Here is a 21,472-nt window from a genome sequence, read left to right as displayed (position 1 = left end):
AAATGTTGGATGATTTGCCCACAGGGTTAAGAGTCAGAAGATTCTTGATTTTAGACTGATAGATAATTAAGTCCACATTCTTTCAACCACACACACTTCGCCTTTCTAGACTTGTTTCCTTATCAATGCCAATTCAAAGACTGGACCAGATCAACTTAAAGTTGTTTCTAAGATTATAAAAAATTCTGCTTACCTAGATCATCTGTTGCAAAAGGCTCAAAATTTGATGATATAGACAGGACACTAGCATTATCAGCATCATTTTGCTCACTTATTTTATGTGTTTCTCTTTCAAAGTTCTTCTCAAAAGTTTCCTAAGTTACAGTAAAACAAACAAAAATCACTAATACTTCTTTTAAGAATTTCATATTAATAATCTAACAGAGATAACTAAGTATTTATATAAAATTGTACACTTAAAAGATGTTCATAAGTTTCCTCAGTATTCTGTCCAAACAAGATGATAATATAACCAAAGTTATTAAACTCTGAATACAGAGTCACAGAGAACAGTGATATAAGTAGCCTTGCAGAATATTTATTATGTAGATAAACATACACAAAGACAGCTACTGATTAAATTGTAATTTGGCAAAGTTAACATTTTAAATTATTTCTATACTCTCAGGGACATTCTCCTATCTCCAAATGCTAACAATGTCTAGTAGCTTACTCTACCTGGTTGTCTCACATCAGAAAAGAAAACATCACAACATCATTTGCATTTTTAAAAAATAAACTTTATTGAAATATACAATGCACTCACTTTAAATGTACAGTTTGATGAGTTTTGACAAATGTACACACTCATGTAACCAGATTCCCTAAAGATAAAGACCATTTCCACTGGCCCAGGACGTTTCTTCACAACCCTCTACAGTCAATCTCCACCACACCCTACTCATGATTTCTATCACTGTAGATCAGTTCTGCTGGTTGTAGAACTTCATACAAATGGAACCAGCCAACATACACTCTTCATTGTCTGACTTTTCACTTAGTATGTTTCTGAAATGAATCCATGTTTTGTGTTTCAGAAGTTCAGAAATTATTTTTTAATGGCTGCACAGTATTCCACTGTGTAGATATACCACAGTTTGTTTATCCATTTATCTCTTGATGCTTCAGTTTGAGGCTATCATGACTAAAGATGCTATGAACATTAATGTGCAAGTGTTTTTGTGATGCATATTTTCATTTCTCTTGGATGAATACCTAGAAGAGAAACTGCTGGGTCACATGCCACGTTTATGTTTATAAGCAACTGCCAAACTGCTTTCCAAGTGGTTGTGCAATTTTACATTCTCATAAGGACTGTGAGAGTTCCAACTGTTCCACATTCTCACCAACACTTCTTATTGTCAATCTTTTCATTTTAGCCATTCTTGATGTGAAGTGGTATTTTCTGTGGCTTTAATTTGCATATTTGCCATTCATATATCTTCTTTCATTAAGTACCTGTTCAAATCTCTCGCCCAGTTTTTACTGAGTTGTCTTACAACTGAGTTGTAAGCTTTATACAGTCTATATATCAGACAGTTGTCAGATATATATACTGGGGTTATTTTCCCATAACAGTATCTTTTGAAAAGCAGAAAATTCCTATTTTTGTTAAGTCTAATTTATTAATTTTTTCTTTTATAGTTAGTGCTTTCTCTGTCCTAAGAAAACTTGGCCTATGTCAAGGTCATAATTTTTTCCCATTTTCTTTTAAAAGTTTTAATAGTGTTGGCTTTTACACGACCTTAGGTCATTTCAAATTAATTTTGTGTATAGTGTGATGGTGGTAGGGTGTCTCACTTATATTTTGATTATGACATTTTACAGTTGTGTTCTTTCCCTTAACTATTGATCTTTTTAAAGTTTCCTATCTTCAATTACGAAATCAAAGATTTGTCCCTGATTAAAGGAAATTTAGACATTAAGGAACGTATTTCAGAAATAGGGAAACCATTTTTTAACTCTTTCAAGTAAGACTTGATGTGCTTCAAGTCTTCAAGACAGATGTGCTTTTACCAGTTTATTATCATCAGGAGTAGGAGACACAAAGTGTGTTTTCTTCTTCCTAAACCTCAATGTCTCCACTCCATCCTCCCTGACTTAGAGCTCCCAGATTCCCAGTTTCACTTTCATTTCTCTCTTCCCTGGGCAAGAGAGGTATCTCTTACACATCTTAATATACGTTTGTAAAAGCTCCAAAAATGAAGCTCAAAAAGCATAGAAGCATCTAGAGAATGAGGCTCTAAATCTGTCCAATACAAAAAACACCACATGGCTATTTAAATAAAATTTAAAATTTAGTTCCTCAGTTACAATAGCTATACTTCAAGTACTTGCTAGCTACATGTAGCTAATGGCTACAGCATTAGACAATGCAGACATAAAACAATTCCATCACTATAGAAAGTTCTACTGGACACTGCTGCTTCAGATCTGTGAGTATCAACACTGGATATTGTGGTGCTGCTGATTAAATGGCATTAGTAAAGGGAAGATGTTGACCTTAATGCTGAATTTAAGTTTTGGAAGAAATATCAAAGAACTGATTTAGTTACTTAATTAAAAGTAATACTAAATACAATTACTATCCCAAGTCCTTACTTATCAAGTAGTACAGCACCTTTAAATTTCATTTAACTTTAAAACCTTCTTAGGTTAACTTTATCCTAAACTGTAGCTCAACTTTCAAAATGTGCTATCGATGGTGCAAACCAATGTGCTCCAATCTCTTAAAATAAATGGAAGTAATGCTGCCTGTATGAAACTTGGATAAAAGTGAAAGCACTGGAATTAAGGATATAAAATTATTGAAAAATACGTCTAGGAATGGAGACTGTTCATTCTCTCTCAAGTTATTTCAGTGCCCAATAAACCTTAATATAATTTAACATCTATTTTTAATGTATTCAAGCAGGTCGCATTTCATTTCCCACAAAAAGGAATACACAATTTTCAATTAGTTATAACAATCCAAAGGAGCAAACACTGACTGACACTAATTTACATTTCACACTGCAAAGTTAATTAAAACCATGTAGTTTTTAGACACAGGTTTATGTTATAGTACTAAAGGAGTCAGAGTCCAGTGGGAAAACATTTTGAACAGAAAAGATGAGCTGGGGAAGTTATTATTTTAAACACGAGTAGAAGTTAAAGAGCAAAAATTCAGAAAAACTCAGAAATTACTGTATCTGAAAAGGCAAGACAATCCTTTGAGAGAACACTGGCTTCAGAAAAAACTTAGTATTAACACTTCAACAAAAGGCAGAAACAGTAACTTCCAACTCTCTACCTATAGCTGATAGTTGCTAATCAACTATGGAACTCTTACCCATGTATCTCTAGGTGCTAGAGTTGTCATAAAAAAGCAATGTATTTGCTATCCCACGACCACATGAAATATTTTACAATAAAATCAAGGCCTGAACCTTGAAATAGGTGATTCCCAAACACCTAGCACATTATCTCCTCAGTATACTAGCAGTTCTGTCACTGTTATTCAATCAACGATGTGCTAAGTGCTATTTGGAGGACACAGCTTACTGAATTTATACCATTCTCCTTAGCACTCTTCTCCATTTCCAGGTCCTTTTTACTCTATTCAAAATTTTCTCCATCAATTAGAATACATTAAATTACAATTTTTTTCCTGGAAGACTTTTGTCTAGGCTTTTTTTTTTTTAACCCAAAGACCTGATTTATCCTGTATTTATTCATTCAAGTGTTTTTACTATAACCTGATAGCTGTCTGTTTTACTGAATGTCTTAAATAAATACAACATACATTTGTAAATGTCTTTTAAGAGTCAGCCCCTATACTGGGTAATAACAACATAAATATGGCTATCTCAGACCTCATAATCTATCATACATACATAATTTTTGGTGTTTGCTACCATATTTTGATTGCATATTATATCTCGCCCTCAAAATAAAATAACACATTATACCCAAGTTTTAAAAAAAGCTGAAAATCAAATATATTAGGTCTACCTACAATTTGACAATAACCTATTTAACTTTTATTTACTGCATACTAAAATTATATCTACAATTCACTAATCATTATCAGCTTACATCATCAGTAGTAGCAAGGCTCTCACTAGGAGTAAGTTCTGAGTTTGATGCTATCCAAGTACCAGAGTTTACTGACTTTACATTTTCTCCTTTTTCATGGCTCTCAGAAATATGTCTGGATACTATGTCCTAAATAAGAAAATAAGATCATCATTTATATAAAACATACATGCTTAATCATTCATTTATATTACAGATTCAAAAATAAAAGCAGATGGAAGGAAAAATGTACTGTTTCTACCCTCACAGGTTAAGTGTGAGGAAGTAGACAAAACACTGAAAAAGTACTCAAAAAAAATACTTTAATGCTACTTAAGCTATACAAAAATTTTAAATAAAATGTCAAGAAAGCACACAGAGAACAGATGAAAATTCATATGGCACACGCTTCTGTCTAAGACAGCAACCAGAGATAATCATGAAGAAGGTGATAATAGGGTAGGAAAAATTATGTTAGGTACCAGATACCTGCAATGCATATAAAGCCCTCTGTCTCAAGTAGTCTGTGTTTAGTAGCTGCAGCTCATGGAAGAGTTCAATAAGAAAATGTGGACGAGATTCATTTTGAGAAATTAATGTAGCTACTTCAGAATAAATAGTATCTCGCAAAGCTTCAAACATGGAAAAATCACTCCCAGTTTCTGGAATACATAGAAGACCAGAAAGTTAATATTGATGAAGTACCTTCATGACAACTTTTATTAGCTAGTATCATTACTCTCAGCTTTAAATTATCTAAAAATTCTATTTTAGACAATTCTATTTCAGAGCTTTTAAAGTAGAAAAGAAGCTTAATATTACCAAGATAAATAAAATCTTAAAATATCAAGATATGCATTTTATACTAAAAATGAAACTTTAATGAATAACATTACCTAGCATTACTAAGAACCATGTTTATTTCTGATCATATAAAATATACAGAAAATATTATACATTTTATGGGAAAAATCAGTGAAAATCTTTCAACACTTAGAAATAAGCTAAGTGCTAATTTCTTTTTTGCTTTTGCTAATATGGACTTCATTACAGAAAAGGAAGTTTGTATATTTTGTTAATGTTAAAAAGAATAAACTGAATGCTGCCAATGAAAGCTACTAGATTAAGGTCTATCCAGTATAGTCTACTAATTATCAAATCTCATACATCACACAGAAAAGTGCTGTGATGATGAGTAACCAAATCTGTAACCTAACATAATAGGTCAATTTCACCACTGTGTCTTATTTACATACTCAGTGTATATTGGAGCAGGCAAGTGACCCAACTGAAGTTTTCAGTTTCACAGAATCTAGGCATCGCTCTATTATTTAGCTACAATTCGGCTAAATTTACTTGTTGATAACACAAAATTATTACACTCAAAGGTATCCATTTAAAATGTTGAGTATCTTAATACATTGCGCTTTCAAATAAGTATACAAGATCATAAAAACTCATTTTTGTGAGAGGGATAAGAAAATGGAAAAAGAATGTGCTCTAACAGACAAATTTTCCACTACTTGGCTAATAATTTAATATCTTCAGGTCTCAATTTCCACAAGCATGAAATAATAACATTACTAATATATTAATAGAAAAATATATTAATTATATATAACAATAAATATGCAACTTCCCTATTTTGCCTCAGTTACAGGTATAAAATCAAGTGATACACTAAAGTTCTAGTAGTTTTAAGGTATGAACTATCACAAAAATGACACTTATTATAATAAGCAGGAACCAAAACTATCTCTGAAAGCAATCTCTTCTAATGGGAAAAATCCAGGTAAAAAGAATTTTGATATGCAAACTTTTATCTTATATACTATATTGCAGTTTAATCATACTTAATTTAAAAAATTCATTTCAAAGCTATAACTGTTTAATGACATATTTAATACCTCTGTATGAGATAAAATTATCAATCTAAATTGCGTATCATTAAAAATTAAATTATTCTCAAACAATGAATATGCCATTTAAACACAAGCTTCATTCCCCCACCACTTCTGCAGTCAAGAGGTGGAAAGTTTATGCCAGTTTCTCCTCCTGAACTGAAATTTATTAGCTTTGGCTGGAAAAATCCCTAATCTTAATCAGGTTTCTCTAATTCCATCTTGTTTTCATATCCTATTTTCAGAGTTCTTTATTTTCAAAGTGCCACTGATATATTCAGCTTTGTCAGTTCTGGGTCCTTGTTTTGTATCTTTAGATTCCCCTAAAGGTTCCATTCAAACTGGCTTTTACTTTTCATTCATGTAAAGCTGCAAGAGGAGTTAAAAAAAAATTTACAACTCTAAATCACAAAGAACCACATTTAATGAGAATACTTATATTAGAGACTAAAATAGTATTTGGGAATCTTTGTAATTTCCATGATCTTTATTTATCACGTCTTTGCATGTAATCATTGTTTTGTTTGATGACTTATTTTTCTAAGATGCTGACTGAAAAGGAAAGATAAACTATAAAAGTAACTATATTTCTAGGTCTAAGAAATACTAATGCTTTGAAGAAGTACAAAATAACCTCAAATCAAGTACTAAACCGTAAGAAAGGTTTCTGTTACCCTTATGAATGTGTTAGGTTACATGCACTAACAGAATATGAAAACAAAAGCAGCCAATTTTACCAAGAATTATAAATGAATGGGTTCAGAATTTTATGAATATAAATTATCTTTTACAATAGTCACATAACATATATACTCTAAGCTAAATTTAAAAAAGAAAAAAATCAAAACAATAAAACCTTTAGGACCAATGGGAAAAAATTAACAAAAAGTGGACACCAAAACTACGCAGACTGTTACCTGGCGCTTCATTGCATGCATTTCTGTTAGACTGCTGTAGTATTCTCCTAGCATGTGCTGTGGGAAAGGGCAGACATAAGGATGAACATAAAATGTGTATGAGTAGTAAAGACAGGGTCTATAACACGAATAAGTGAATGACAAAAAGAAATAAACGAATTTCTTTAAAATTGTTTGCCTGAACTAAGGCTTACGCTCTACTTAAAAATAATCTCAAGAAAAAAAATCTCAAAAGGTTTGCTATAAACGTATATTAAGGCGACCGATGATGACTATCATAATAAACTTCTATCATTCATTTTTAGAAGCATACACATCAAGGTGAACCTCCCACAACACCCATGGGAGAAAAAGACTGCGTAATTTAATACTAGCAGTCATATTATGCTATACTCTAATAATCATATGTTATGAGTACAGTTACAAAAAGTAACATGCCTTACATGCTATAAGGAATTTTAGGGTAATGATTAAAACTAAAAATAAATCTTTTCAGGGCTGGGCGTGGTGGCTCATGCCTGCAATCCCAGCACTTTGGGAGGCCGAGGCGGGCGGATCACGAGGTCAGGAGATTGAGACCATCCTGGCTAACACAGTAAAACCCTGTCTCTACTAAAAATACAAAAAATTAGCCGAGCGTGGTGGCACGCACCTGTAGTCCCAGCTACTCAGTGGGCTGAGGCAGGAGAATCGCTTGAACCCGGGAGGCAGAGGTTGCAGTGGTCCGAGGTCGCACCACTGCACTCCAGCCTGGATGACAGAGCGAGACTCGATCTCAAAAAAAAATTTTTTTTTAAATCTTTTCAGAATGTAAATATGTAAACTTGTGTATATTTATATATTCAAACATTTTTTAATTCACCAAAATTCAATCATTATATTTCACTAAGTAACAGTAATAGGGCCTGAAGTACTATGTCCAATTATTATTTAAATAATTGATACTCAGTTTATTAAGACTTTCAGTTTAGTGTCCTTCTTTGACCTCTACCGGACTGTTTATTTTTTGAAGATATCACTATTTGGTAGAGAGTAAAAGGAGATGAAAATTATAAAATTTTAGTAAAATTCTGGGTTCAGGAGAATAGGATTGATATTTTTGCAGAAAGGAACACAGACTTAACAGAAGCCCAGCTTCTAAGTTCAGCTTTACCATTTCCTAGCAATGTGAGCTTGAGAAATTCATTTCAAAATGCAAACAAATGTGATGTTTCTTTTCTGATTACAAAATGATAAATGCTCATTATGAGTTTAAAGATGATAAAACCACTATTAACATTTTGATGCATTTTCTTCCAGCCTTTTTGCATTCAAATTTTTGTTTATACATAGTTGAAACCATACTGTTGAGACAACACTAAATCTTAATGTCTTTTTTTTTTTTTTTCCCTTTGGTCTTCTTAGGATGGATTACTACAAGTACAATTACTGGATTAAGGGCATGACTTCTGAAGCTTTCCAGGAAAGTTGTACCAGTTTACATTACTGAGCCTTTATGAGTACTGAAAAACAAAACAAAAAAAAGTTCCCTCTTTGACCATGTTTCCTCTGAAAAATGGAAATAAAACCAACTCAGCATTATGAGGCTCAAATGAGATTTGTTGGTAATTTGAAAATAATGGAGCATGGTACAAAAGATAGCTGCTGTTATCATTTTTAAACAAAAAACGCATGCATTTTATACTAATGTCAATGAAAGCTACTAGATTAAGGTCTATCTATCCACTATAGTCTAATGTCACGTTATTGCCTCTCTCTCTATATATTTCTTTGAGATGCTCTTTACAAATTAGGAAACTACTGGTGCTTTTATCTGCTGCCAAGGGACTCAAAAAAGTGACAAACAGGGAAATACTATAATAATGTGATTAAGGCAACAAAATAGGTTTACACAAGCTACAAGGAAAACAGGAGAAAGGGGAAACTATCCTAGCTTGCATCAGAATGGAGTTTCAGAATTAAAATTGTATTAAGAGTCCAGCAGAGAAATGAACTTACAAAAAAGGCAGAAAGGACTTGAGATAGAAAAACAGCTACCAAGGTAAGAAAGAATGTGATAGCTATACAAAAACTCCAGTTCAGTGCCACAGAAAGAAAAAAGTTCAAGGCAGAGTGTGTTGAGAAACGAGTCTGGAGAGGCAGGAAGGAACCAAATCCCTGATGGCCATGTACATTCCATGAAGGCATTCAGACTTTATCCTGTAGGCACAGTGAGCCAAAGGATTGAAGCAGGGGATGACATGATTTCATATCTAATTCTTAATCAGATAAGATTTTCAGAATTTGAAATGAGGAGTTTCACAATTGTAACTATCCTTTGTTTAAAATTTTATTAAAATGTGTCCAAAACTATTAAATAGTATAACAAAAAATATTTTCAGTTATTTTTCAGTATCAAGGAATCTGTACTATAATTTCCACTATAAAACCTTCCACATGATAGATATGTGTGAAACACCAATTTTAAAACCTGCTTTATTATAGCTTTTCGAATCTAAGCTGAAAACCTCCTTATATTAATGCAAACCAAAAAAGAACATACCTGAAGATATTTCTGTAGACCTATTACATTTTATTATTTTTTCCAGTTGCTCATGATTCTTTCTGCTGAATACTTTTGCTTGAACAGGCTCTTCAGTCTGGGCTGAATGTCTGTTCCTACTTTTGCAAGGTTCACATGTGCTAGACATACTGGCACTTTCATACCCTTGAGTAAAAAAAGTGACAACTGTTATCAGTTGCAACTAACTCAAACTAAAAGGGAAATCGGTTTCCATTGTGTAACAGTACAGGTAACTCAATTTACAATGCTAGGAAGGCCTGGTATAAATAGAATACAAAACAGTAAATATGTCTTGGAGGTATCTTTGCAATACCCTTTGGAAGCATGAGCTAACAGTAATAAATCTAACCTTCACTGTTCTTTGATACTCATCTTAATGAGTATATTCCAATTCGAAGTATATGGCAGACCTTACATGACCCCAAATCTCTACTAGAATTCCAAGTTAGCAATTTTTAATATTAGGAGACATAAGAATCACATCCGATATATACAAATATCCATTATAGAGGGAGAGTAGTCAAATACGTTTGCCTTTCTTATTGTTATCTTTTATGTGACATGACTTGGTTTAAAAGATCTTACCCACTGATAGGTTATACATATATTCTATAAAATTTTCAAGTTTTTAAAATAGTTTGGTATATATACAAGGTAGAAATTCTTTTTGTTGTTGTTGTTCCACATGGATAGGTGGCTATACCTACCCTCTTTCCACTGAATTAAAATACACATCGGTCAATATATTAAATTCCAATATTTGGGGTTTTACTTTTGGACATTTATGTGTTCAACTTAGCTATTCCAATGCCATTTTTATTCATTTAGAAACACAAGTTATACAGGATGATCAAATATCTGCTAAGGCAAGTCCCACTAGCTTCACTTTTTTCTTGACTATTCTTGGGCATCTGTCCTTCCACATAAGCTTTGTTGTTTTTTGTTTTCAATTTTAAAAACAATCTCTGGGGACTCAAAATGGAATCAAATTAAAAGTATGTATTAATCTCAGGAGAAATGGTATTTAATAATCTTACGCATTTCCATCTTTTCCATCTTAAGAACATGGTTATGTTTTTATATTTGTTCAATCTTTCTGATGTTCTTCAAAAATACTTTATAGCTTTTTATAGACCTAGTACTTTCCTTGTTAAATTTGTTCCTTACGTTTCATACCCCCCACTCAAACACTTTGAGTACTACTATGAGAAGAGCGTTCCTCTCCACTTTCATGCTACTGGATATTACAATAGAGAAAAATATTCACACACTTATTCCATAACCAGCCACTTTAACAGTTTACCTTGTAACTCTGGGAGCTACTTTCCAGTATCTCTTGGGCTTTCTTAGTATACAAAAATGCCACTAGAAAAGAACACATAAAACTTGCTTCCTTCCTTTTCCAATATTTATTACCATTATAATTCCAATTATTTGACCTAATACTTCCCAAATAATGGTAAATAATGATGGTGGGACAGAAGGAATCCCTGTTTAGTTCCTAATTGAGATAGAAATATCTCTGGAGTACTTTCATTTACAATGGTGTACACTGGCTAACAGTCTTTATTACACTCAAATAACTGCTTTTTTTTCTTTTCTTTTCTTTTCTTTTGAGACTGAGTCTCATTCTGCTGCCCAGGCTCAAGTACAGTGACACAGTCTTGGCTCATTGCAACCTCCACCTACCAGGCTCAAGCAATCCAACTGCCTCGCCCTCCCAAAGTGCTGGGATTACAGGCATAACTGCCTTCTTATACCCATTTTACTTCAAATTCTCATGAGAATAGCTTCTATGATTATTTGTCCCTTTGACAGAATAAATTATGTTGACAGATTTCCTGGTAACAAATCATCATTACGTCTGAAATAAACTATAGTGTTGATAGTCTAGAATTCTTTTGATACAATGGCAGATTCAATTTGCTAATATTTTATTTTTACTTTTGAATTTATATTAGTGAGACTGATCTACTGTTTTCTTTATTAAACTGTTCTCTGTCTTCTTTATCTTCCCCTGTATAAAGGTCTCTATTCTGATTCATAGGTTGTTTCTTTAGTTTTCCTCAGATAGGATAAACTAGTATCTCCTTTTCATTCTGACAATGTGGAGGGTCGTTTGGCTGAGTACAAGGTTCCTGAGTTGCAGTTCTTTGTCAACTGTGTAGCGTCATTCCACTTTTTTCTACTTCTGCTTGTGTGGTAAGGAAGATTGCCTGGTGTCGGTTTGGTTCTTTTTCTTTGTATGCAACTTGGTCTTTCATGTGGAAGCTTAGAGGATTTTTACTTTTTCCTTGGAATTCAGGGATTTTGCCAGACTCTGCATAGGTGTTTGTGTGTTTCCCTCACTTCTCTCCTGGCTAGACAACAGCCAGCTGTTCTGATCTGCAGTCTCAAGTCTTTCTTCATCCCATCTATTATTTAGTTATTGCTTGTCCACCTGTTTTTTTATTTTCCCCTTCAGAACTTCTTGTAAGCCTCTAATCGTCTTCTCTTGATTTTATCTGTTAGTACTTTCATTCCATTTAATGACATAATTCTTCCCCTTGATTTTCTAGGCCCGTAATTTGGAACTTAATAGCACGTGTCCTCTTTTTCAAATAATCTAAACATTAAAACTTAAAGTCATTTTTTTCTAGCTCTAAAGAATTTGTTATAATTCAATCTGCTTATGTGCCCTTATTATTTTGTTCAAGTGTATTTGTTCAATATTTTGTTCAATAATTCTATTTTCACTAGGTTTTGCCTCTTTCAGTGGTCTACTTCTGTTTTCTCCCTGGTAACTAGGTCCCTTTTATATGCACTGTTATATTCACTGGCCTAGTCATGACTCTCACCTTCTCTTAAGGCTGGACCCAAATGCTGGATAGCTTTAATGATGGCAAGATGAGGGTGCATGGAAGTCTCATTCCTGTGGTCAAGCAACATTTTCGCTAGCAAGTTGTCAGTCCCTCATCAAGACAATGAGAGGAATCTTCTCTACTGCTTAGTCTCTTCAGCTGCAAAGACTAATGCTCTCCCATGTACAGGGTTAAGGAAGACTGCCACCTACTTACTCAATAACCTTTCTGCCAACTAGTAGCTTGCAGTAGCAAAACACTGCTACTCTTGGGGGTAAGGGGAAGGGTCAATAATAGGAGGAATTGCAAGGATCTCCTCCAACATAGCTTTCTCCAAGAATCATGGAGATCTGACCATGCCCCTGACACTCTAGGAAAAAGCCAGCAGAACCTAAAGCCTTCCTTGCATCTTCCAGATCACCGCACAGGTCTACTAACAACAAATAATTTCCCCAAATATTGTCAATTTATTATCTGTGATATCCCATCTAGATTCAACCCTCCCTCTCTATTTCCAAGGCCATTATGTAAGACTTCATCATCTCAACTTTAGGTTCCAGGTTTTTTCACTGGTCTCTCAAACTAAAGTTTAGCCTCTGCCACCGAGTCTGCATGAAATTTACTGAAAAGAGAGACCTCTTGATTATTATTGATCTTAATATAAAACCAGCAATAAAGAGTATGAGTGCCAAAAGCAATATGTAAAATGACATGACTGGTAGTACTATTGCTCATTTAATAACATACAATGATCTAAAGAAAAAGATTTTAAGTATGTTATTCTAACATGAACATTTATATAAGTGAAATTAAACATTTAAATGCTGTTACTATATCACATGAAAAGTGATGAATAAATTTTAATCAAAATTAAAATACAGGTAATGTGGCATATACAAAATTCTCAGTGGGGAGTCCCAATAGGTACTTTAAAAAGGAATACATACAGTCATCCTCCAAAATAGCTGAAACTGTGAAGAGAAGTAGGCTATAATTATTAAGATGCTATGAAAAGAGAAAAAAAAAACCTATGGTTTTATATATGAGTCCCAAATTAAAAACATCAAAGGCTAGATTTCCAAAGTTAAGGTACTAATGTGTGACTGATGAGAGATAAGGATGTTATCTCCTATGCCACTTCACCACTCTTTCCCTTTCTCATTCTGTTTTTCTCAGCATGAGGGGGTGACATTAATATAAGAAACAGTACTTCTACTTGAGCCTCCACTGAAGGGAAACAGATCATCCATGGCACTCTGGAGACCTTGCACATGTCCAAAGAGCACAGAGAGGTTAAGGTCTGAATCACAGTGCAAGCTGTCTTGGCAGAAGGCCATGGAATCATCCTGGAACATGGACAAGAGAGGCTTGTGAGAAGTTGCTATATGAATGGACATTTTCCACTCACCTCTCTCTTGCCCCAGGATGCTTCTGTCAGGAGAGTTTCCCATCTCCTCTCAGGTTCTAATGAAACATGAGACCTTTCTTCCTCACCCTTGTAGGGTACATTTGCAGACTAAACAGGCTTAGCTGCAGTATAACAATGATTCCTCAGCAACAGGGTGTCCCACCATTCAAGGGACAATCGTTAGCTAGCCCCTTTGATTTCGGTGTCACTCTTTTCAAGTGAGAGACAAGGGGCACAGAGAAATGGCACCTTGGACTACTTTTTTCTCTGCCTAAGTAATTAATAACTGTCTAAATTCAAAAAGTTTACTGGTTGTTTACCAGCCAAATCTGTCAGGCCTTGCCTAATGTTTCACATCCATTTCATGTCCATCTTCATTAGTGTGCAACAGGAAAGGGAGGAAAGAAGAAATGAAAAGATTCAAGGACAGTAAGAACCCAGAAGGCAGTACCTTAACAGTTCTATCCAATTTTCCAAGAAAAGAGTGAAGAAAATCTTGGCTCCTACTCTCTAATAATATCAGAAGAGTATAGTGTAACCAAATTATAGGTCTGATAACAGAAAAACTCAGTAAGGCAGGAAATCACCTTCAACTCATAAGGTCTAAGTCTGAACTCAAGTTTAAAATACGATTATTACATAATTTATATATTCTTACCTCATATGCAATATCTATTTTCATATATAAAGACCTTCTAAGGATTAAAACACGTTACCATCATGGGAAACAAAGTTATATGAGATTTATCAAGCTACTTCTGAAAGAATGTCAACATGCACAAAAAACACACATATATTTGGATCAGTCTAGTAAGTATGGGACAGTATAACTGGCTGTACCGTATCTCTCAAGACAGCAGTGTAATTCCCACTATGCTGAAATATCTGTCATATCCGTTCCCAATTCCTCTCATCCTGCTTGTTCCCCACTCTATACTTTTCTTATTGTAGTAACAATTTGAAAGGCTTTCTAAACTTTTCCCCACCCACCTCTATTTACCACTTCCTTTAAGATATAATAAAAATCGGCCGGGCGCGGTGGCTCACACCTGTAATCCCATCACTTCCGGAGGCCGATGGGGGTGGATCACCTGAGATCGGGAGTTCAAGACTAGCCTGACCAACGTGGAGAAACCCCATCTCTACTAAAAATACAAAATTAGCCGGGTGTGGTGGCGCATGCCTGTAATCCCAGCTACTCGGGAGGATGAGGCAGGAGAATTGCTTGAACCCGGGAGGTGGAGGTTAAAGATACAGTAAAAATCCTTTTTTCTAACAAATCTTGACCATTCCTATAGCACAAAAGGAACAAAAACCACATAAACCAGTGTTCTAGTTCAGTACTTTTCAGACTTTCACGTACATATCTTCATATCAAAAATCTTGCCAAAATGCATACTGAAGAAAAATATATACTGATTTAGTTGGCATAAGGTGAGGCCCAAAAGCACACATTTCTAATAATATCCCAGATTATGTAATGCTGCTTGTCCACAGTTCAGAGTTTGAATAGCAAGGATTGAGCTAATTTGATTTTACCCCATATTACTTCGGCTCTGCTATGTATAGTTTGATTCTGCTATCAAGCCTTTTATTTGTGTGTGTGTGTGTGTGCCTTAAAGTGGGGCACTCACTGACAGGTGGTCTTGAATGCTTGTTGAGCAAATGTGACTGTACATTTCCAGCAAGTATTTTTATACTTCAATATGAAGGACAAGAGCACAAAGATCAGAATGTCAACCTTTGTCTTGAAGTTAAAAGGCTGAATTATATATTTGGAAAAGTAATTCCCCAGAATAAAGGGGTTTCAGAAAAATTAAAACATACCAGTATTTCTAGGGTTAGGTGGTCATAGCCATAAATTAGCTAAGGTTCCTGTAAAATCTGCTACTTGAAGTGTAGTCCACAGACCAATACTGGCAACACAAGAGAGTCTGTTAGGAAGGCAGACTCTCAAGTCCCTTCCAAGTCAAATGAATCAGAATCTGCACTTAAACTGTATTCCTAAGGAGATTCATGTGAAACTCAAGTTTATGAAGTATTGCCCTATCAGATTCAAATTAGCTATCTGAATGAGACAATGCTGAAATTTAAAATGTCAGCTTTTCTTCATTTATTTATATGACAAAGAGCATCTCTGTGAGGGCAAAGCACTAGGAAATAGAAAGTTCTGAGTTGCCTAACGGCCCTGTCTCTAAATGGCCATTATCTACTTAAATCTTCTCTGGTAGCACCAACAGTAATCTTGGAAAAGCGCAGTAACCTTCTGAATAGCTTCAGATTACCAATTAATTTACTAAATAAACCAGCTTCTCCTAAACCTTTATAACCAGAAAATTACTTCAAGGCTGATAATGTGTATGCTAAGAAAAATGTCACCCCTTTCACTCCTGTTCAAACTTGCTTTTTAAACCATCCGTCAGATTCTTCACATGGGGTTCAAGGTAGGAGCCAAGGACTTCAAGGATAGATGAATTACTGAAATTTTTAAAAATGTGCCAATATTCTCTTGTATCTGTGGTTTTCATTAGATTTTTCTAAGGTTTCATTATCCAAAAGTGATTAAGATGAAGGTTGCCAAAGTTTACAAGTGTATTTTCTTACTACAGGATTTCTCAGGGCATTTACTATACTTGTATGTGTTGTGAACTTCCAAGAAAGGGAGTTAGCAGTGTGCAATGCATGTCAAACTTTCCTGATTATAAGCCTAGAATACTTTGTTCTTAAACACCATTTTTTTTTTTTTTTTTTCTGACAGAGACTTGCTCTGTCACCCAGGCTGGGAGTACAGTGGCATGATGTTGGCTCACTGCAACCTCTGCCTCCCAGGTTCAAGCGATTCTTGTGTCTCAGCCTCCTTAGTAGCTGGGATTACAGGCATGTGCCACCATGCCCGGCTAATTTTTGTACTTTTAGTAGAGATGGCGTTTCACCATGTTGGTCAGGCTGGTCTCAAACTCCTGCTCTCAGGTGATCCACCTGCCTCAGCCTCCCAAAGTGCTGGGATTACAGGCATGAGCCACCGCAACTAGCCTTAAGCACCAAATACTATCTCCTTAAACTCAGAACCTTTCAAGGCCATAGCCCATCCTTTGCAAACATAAAAAGAATATCCTTCAGCTGTAACACTGCACATTTTAGCTAATGAAACTATTTTTAACCTAGTACTACACTTCAGTAAATAACTGAAAAATCACAGAAAACCTATTTTTGTAAAAGGTATGACTAACACCGTAAAGAAAATTTAAAAACATTTTTTTTAAACAACTTTAATATGACATTCAATGGCAAGATTGAATAAAATATGAGTTTACTTCCAGAAGGACTTAAGCCAGCCTGTTTTAAAACTGGTTTTATCATATGATATTCAAAAACTGCAATGTATTTAGAAGCCCACTATTCTTTAAACGAATCAATCAAGAATCCATCTAAAAGTCATGACCAAAGAGTTGGATGCAGGATCCGATACAATAGCAAAAGAAAAAAAAATAGTAAACGTGGGCATTTTGGCAATTTTTCAATAATCTACAAAATTGAAGCTGTAAGAAGTACAAAAAATAAATGCCATGTTTTACAACATTAATCCAGAAAATTAAACCCTATTTCAAATATTATTTTGTAAAAAAAAATTATATATATAAAGGTAACTAAAAATGACTGTTCAACTAAGTCTAGAACAGCACCTGCACATCTAGCCTTACTGAAACTATATATATGTCAACATGTCAAAGTAAGATTACCAACATTTACAATGATCAACATTCAACAAATTTCAACACTTACTGATGTTTTTAACTCTGCTTTTCAGCTGAGTAGAATTCCTCTTCTTACTTTTTGACTTGGGAGTTTTATCTGCCAGGCTGGCCTGTGCAGATGCTTTTCTTGTCTTGAATGTTTTAGTCACTGTTGTTGGATCTACTGGATCAGGCATACTGCTAAAGCTTTCCAGTGATTCTTCATCAAACTGGCGTCTTCTTCCGTTTGTATCTAATTGATTTTTGCGGTTACTACTTGTAGATTTTTCTACAGACACTGCAAATCCAGTCTTGATAAATGGTTTCTCTACTTCACCTTCTTGTTCATATAACCATGGTGTCCTAATGCTTTCCACCTCCTCTTCAGGCAGTTTTTTATTCCTTACCAATGAAAACAAGTTTTTATAAGTTAACAACTATAGTTTACAAAAACTCCAAATACACTGAATTTATAGTCTACTCTTGAGTAGATTTAGGTGAATAAAATTGTCAACAGGCTATAAAAATGTTTTCACAAAAATACACATTAAATATGCAAATATCACATAAGCTAAGGTACTAAATTAGTTTTAATTCTGGACCCATCTCACTAAACCACTTTTACTGGCAAAAGTTCCTTATCAAAGATCTAGCATTTGCAATGGAAAACAGTGGGAAAGAAAAATCAGGCTAGCTGCAGTGGCTCATGCCTGTAACCCCAGCAGTTTGGAAGGCGGAGGCAGGAGGAATGCTTGAGCCCAGGAGTTCAAGACCAGCCCAGACAAGTTGGTGAGACCCCGTCTCTAAAAAAATTTTAAAAATGAGCCAGGCACAGTGGCATGTGCCTCCAGTCCTAGACACTCAGGGGGCTGAGGCAGGAGGATCCCTTGAGCCCAGGAATTCAAGGAGGCAGTGAGCTATGATCGTTATCAACTGCACTCCTGCCTGGGTAACAAAGTGAGACCCTGCCTCTAGAAAAAACAACAAAAAGAAAAATCAAGGGAGGATGGGATATACAAGAACAAAAAGTTGGAAGAATGGCTCAGAAAGAGCTATAGCAGAGGGCTTGGGAACATACATGGATTTGTGTTCACCTAAAGCAGTTCAAGTAGAACAAGAATTTGGTGAATACAATTGGTCATTCAATTAGCAATTTATTTCTCCACTCCTTAAGTCCGTAGTTCTATTAGTCTACTGTCATTTCTCAAATTTTGTCTGCTGAACACTAGCATCCCTTAATATTTAATAGGTACTCATCGGTCGTCTAGGTTGGGGAGAAAACACATAAAACAAAGTTAAACAGGTCTGTAAAATATCTCAGAACTTTTAATATGCCAATGTGCTTTATAAATCTCTTAAGAGTGGTAGTGAGCAACAAGTCCAAAACTTTATCACAGAACCTAGCGTGAACAACACTGCTCCTAATAGTCTGGGAGACAGTGACCTACAGGATTTAACTCAAGACAAGGGTTAGAAACCTGTAACTTACAGGCCAAATTCAGCCTGCTGCCTGTTTCCATATGACCTGAGAGCTAAGAATGGCTTTTATATTCTTAAATAGTTGGAAGAAAAAAATTAAAAGAAAAAAGTTTGTGACAAATGAAAATTATATGAAAATAAAATTTCAGTGCCCATAAATAAAGTGTTATTGGAGAACACAGCCATACTCACGTTTACATATTGCCTATGGTTGCTATTGTGCAAAACTGTCACAGATGAATGGCTATGATAAACACTATATGGCCAGCAAGGCCTAAAATACTATCTAGTCTTTTATAGGAAAAGTTTTCTGACCCCTGAATAAGACTACAGGATTTTATCTGACTTTTTATCTCTAGTCATTTAATTCCATGAAATTACAATAGTTGAGATTTTGGGAAATGAGGTCTAATCTGAAGTAGGCCAAATATCTAAAATAATATTAGACATTCAGATCCATCCTAAAAATGATATAAATAATGTAAAACCAGAGTAATTTTTTACTATCAATTATATGAAAATAATGAAGTAGGGACATTCTAGTAGGAAGGTCTATTCACCAAAGCTTTGAATAAATGTTTACTGCTCGTGATGGATATTCATTCAACAATCATTTCTGAATGGCAACTGTGAACTAACACTGTGTTAGGCTTCTGACAACAGAATACCTTTATAGAGCAACATGACATTTAACAGGAAAAAAACAGAACAACTAAAAAAAAGGAGTCAACAAAGTAACGGATGTTAATCATAGGATTCCTAGTGGTGAATACAAAGTCGGAATTCTCAGAGTTACTGGTTAATCAAGTAAAAAAAAAAAAAAAAATCCCAGTTAATGACTCAGTAATTAAACAGTGTCAAAATGCTAATATAAGAGCCTGAGACCTTCCTAATCACATAGCTAAAGAGAACTATAATGTGAATTATATATATTTTTATGGAGTAGGAAAGACAATCAGAGAGATACATCTGACAGACTAGGTTCAACGGAGCCAACCTTTCACACTGAGTCAAAAACTGTGTTTCAGAAGAAATCCTAAATATCATTAATACCATGCATCCTCAAAACTTATGAGACAAAAGTTGTTTTTATAATCTAATAGTACTCAACATTATATTTGAATAGGCTTTAGGAAGTGATTCTAATCAAGAGCTAGGAATCAAAAAAAGGGATCATCACTTAAAAACTATCTTCTAGCAGTTAATATTAGTTTCTAGCCCTAAGTCATTGAACAGCAAACTGCTTTAACCATAAAGACAGGTATCAAATTACAGACAAAACAAATCCTATGAGTTATGCCACATCCTTCCAAACAACTTTTCATGTACCAGGGTTACCAGGAAGTATCTGGCATCTCATCTACTGATATGTCACAGTTTCATATTTCCAACATCATCAAGCCAAATCATCACAAACGTCCTCCCTAGTTGTGTTTTCAAATTACACATAATTAGATGTAATCACAAAAGTGAATGTTTAAGCAATAAAAGACTGTTTACAATCAGGTACCTTGGTTTCTCTGCTCCAATAGAGGAACTGCTTTCAAAAGGTTTTGGAAAAGCCATATATTCTGTTTTTCCTGAAGAATTCTGGGCTAAGGGTTGCTGCTGTTCACTGGGTGTAGAGATATTCTGAGAAAAATCTCCAAAATTAGAAGGAAATAAAGGGCTGAAATTCATACCTAATCAGTAAAAGCAGTGGGTAAGAGAAAAATAAATAAATGTCTTTAGCTTTAAAATGAAATTAAAAGACAGCTTTAATTAAATATGTCATTCAAATCCACCAAAACAAAAAACTGATAATTAAAAAAAAAAGCTAATATTTATCCAATCACTGTTCACAGCTTAGGCCACTATGTTTTAGGCATTGGTCAAAGACAATTAATAATCCCCACTCCCTTAAGAGCTAAAAGTTAGAAATAATAGTACCTGACATTTATCAATTACTGGGTGACACACTCTACTGCAGGCACTTTACATGTTACTTGGTTTAATACTTAAAACCAAGTAACTTATAAAATAGATACTGCATTCATTTTACCAGTGAGCAAATACGGTTAGAAATCAAATGTCTAATAAATGAAAAAGATGGTTAGATCTCAGGTCTGTATGACTCCTATGCTTATGTTGTTTCTACTCTATTTTTATTGGGAAAGTAGAATATAATTAAATACTTACCAAATACTGTTATGTATCAGAGGTATTTGCAAGAGGCTACTAACAACGTGGGGGGAAAGAGACTGGGAAGGTTTCACAAAAATTGTACTGTTAAGAAGAATGAAGAGCCTTTATATAGAGTTGGTGTGGGTATGAAGTATATTTTAGTAAAAAGGAAGAGCATTTGCAATTTCTTATTACTTAAAAGTCTACTCATGTGATGTTTGCTGCCAATATTAATCGACACCCAAGAACTAAAAAGCCTGTTAAATTTTTTATGCCACTGTCTCGAAAATCCTATTAAGAAAAAACACTGTGGTGTATATATATATATACACACACATACATATACACACACATATATATATACACACACACATATATATACATCCATATATATACACATTGCTGGCCATA

The 21,472-nt window shown here is 34.5% G+C and overlaps 1 protein-coding gene across 49 annotated transcripts in view; it reads right to left on the bottom strand.

Moving 5' to 3' along the window:
• The window catches only part of PCM1 (pericentriolar material 1), a 101,107-nt gene that overhangs the window by 33,751 nt on the left and 45,884 nt on the right, over positions 1-21,472 (bottom strand). For 17 of the 49 annotated variants that reach the window (XM_031013719.3, XM_063709084.1, XM_055348877.2 and 14 more), the window contains 6 exons: positions 20,409-20,580; positions 17,469-17,821; positions 9,417-9,581; positions 4,546-4,718; positions 4,078-4,206; positions 194-314 (listed from right to left, as the gene is read on the bottom strand). In XM_031013719.3, the coding sequence (XP_030869579.3) occupies positions 194-314; positions 4,078-4,206; positions 4,546-4,718; positions 9,417-9,581; positions 17,469-17,821; positions 20,409-20,580 (1,113 nt within the window). Of the gene's footprint in view, positions 1-193; positions 315-4,077; positions 4,207-4,545; positions 4,719-6,874; positions 6,932-9,416; positions 9,582-17,468; positions 17,822-20,408; positions 20,581-21,472 lie in introns of all 49 variants that reach the window. The other 32 variants (XM_055348855.2, XM_055348869.2, XM_055348844.2 and 29 more) reach the window with 2 other exon arrangements.

Source organism: Gorilla gorilla, chromosome 7 (assembly GCF_029281585.2).
Source record: "Gorilla gorilla gorilla isolate KB3781 chromosome 7, NHGRI_mGorGor1-v2.1_pri, whole genome shotgun sequence".
NCBI classification, from domain to species: domain Eukaryota; kingdom Metazoa; phylum Chordata; class Mammalia; order Primates; family Hominidae; genus Gorilla; species Gorilla gorilla.
Note: the sequence above shows the minus strand (reverse complement) of the source record. Positions and strands in the feature narration are given on the sequence as shown.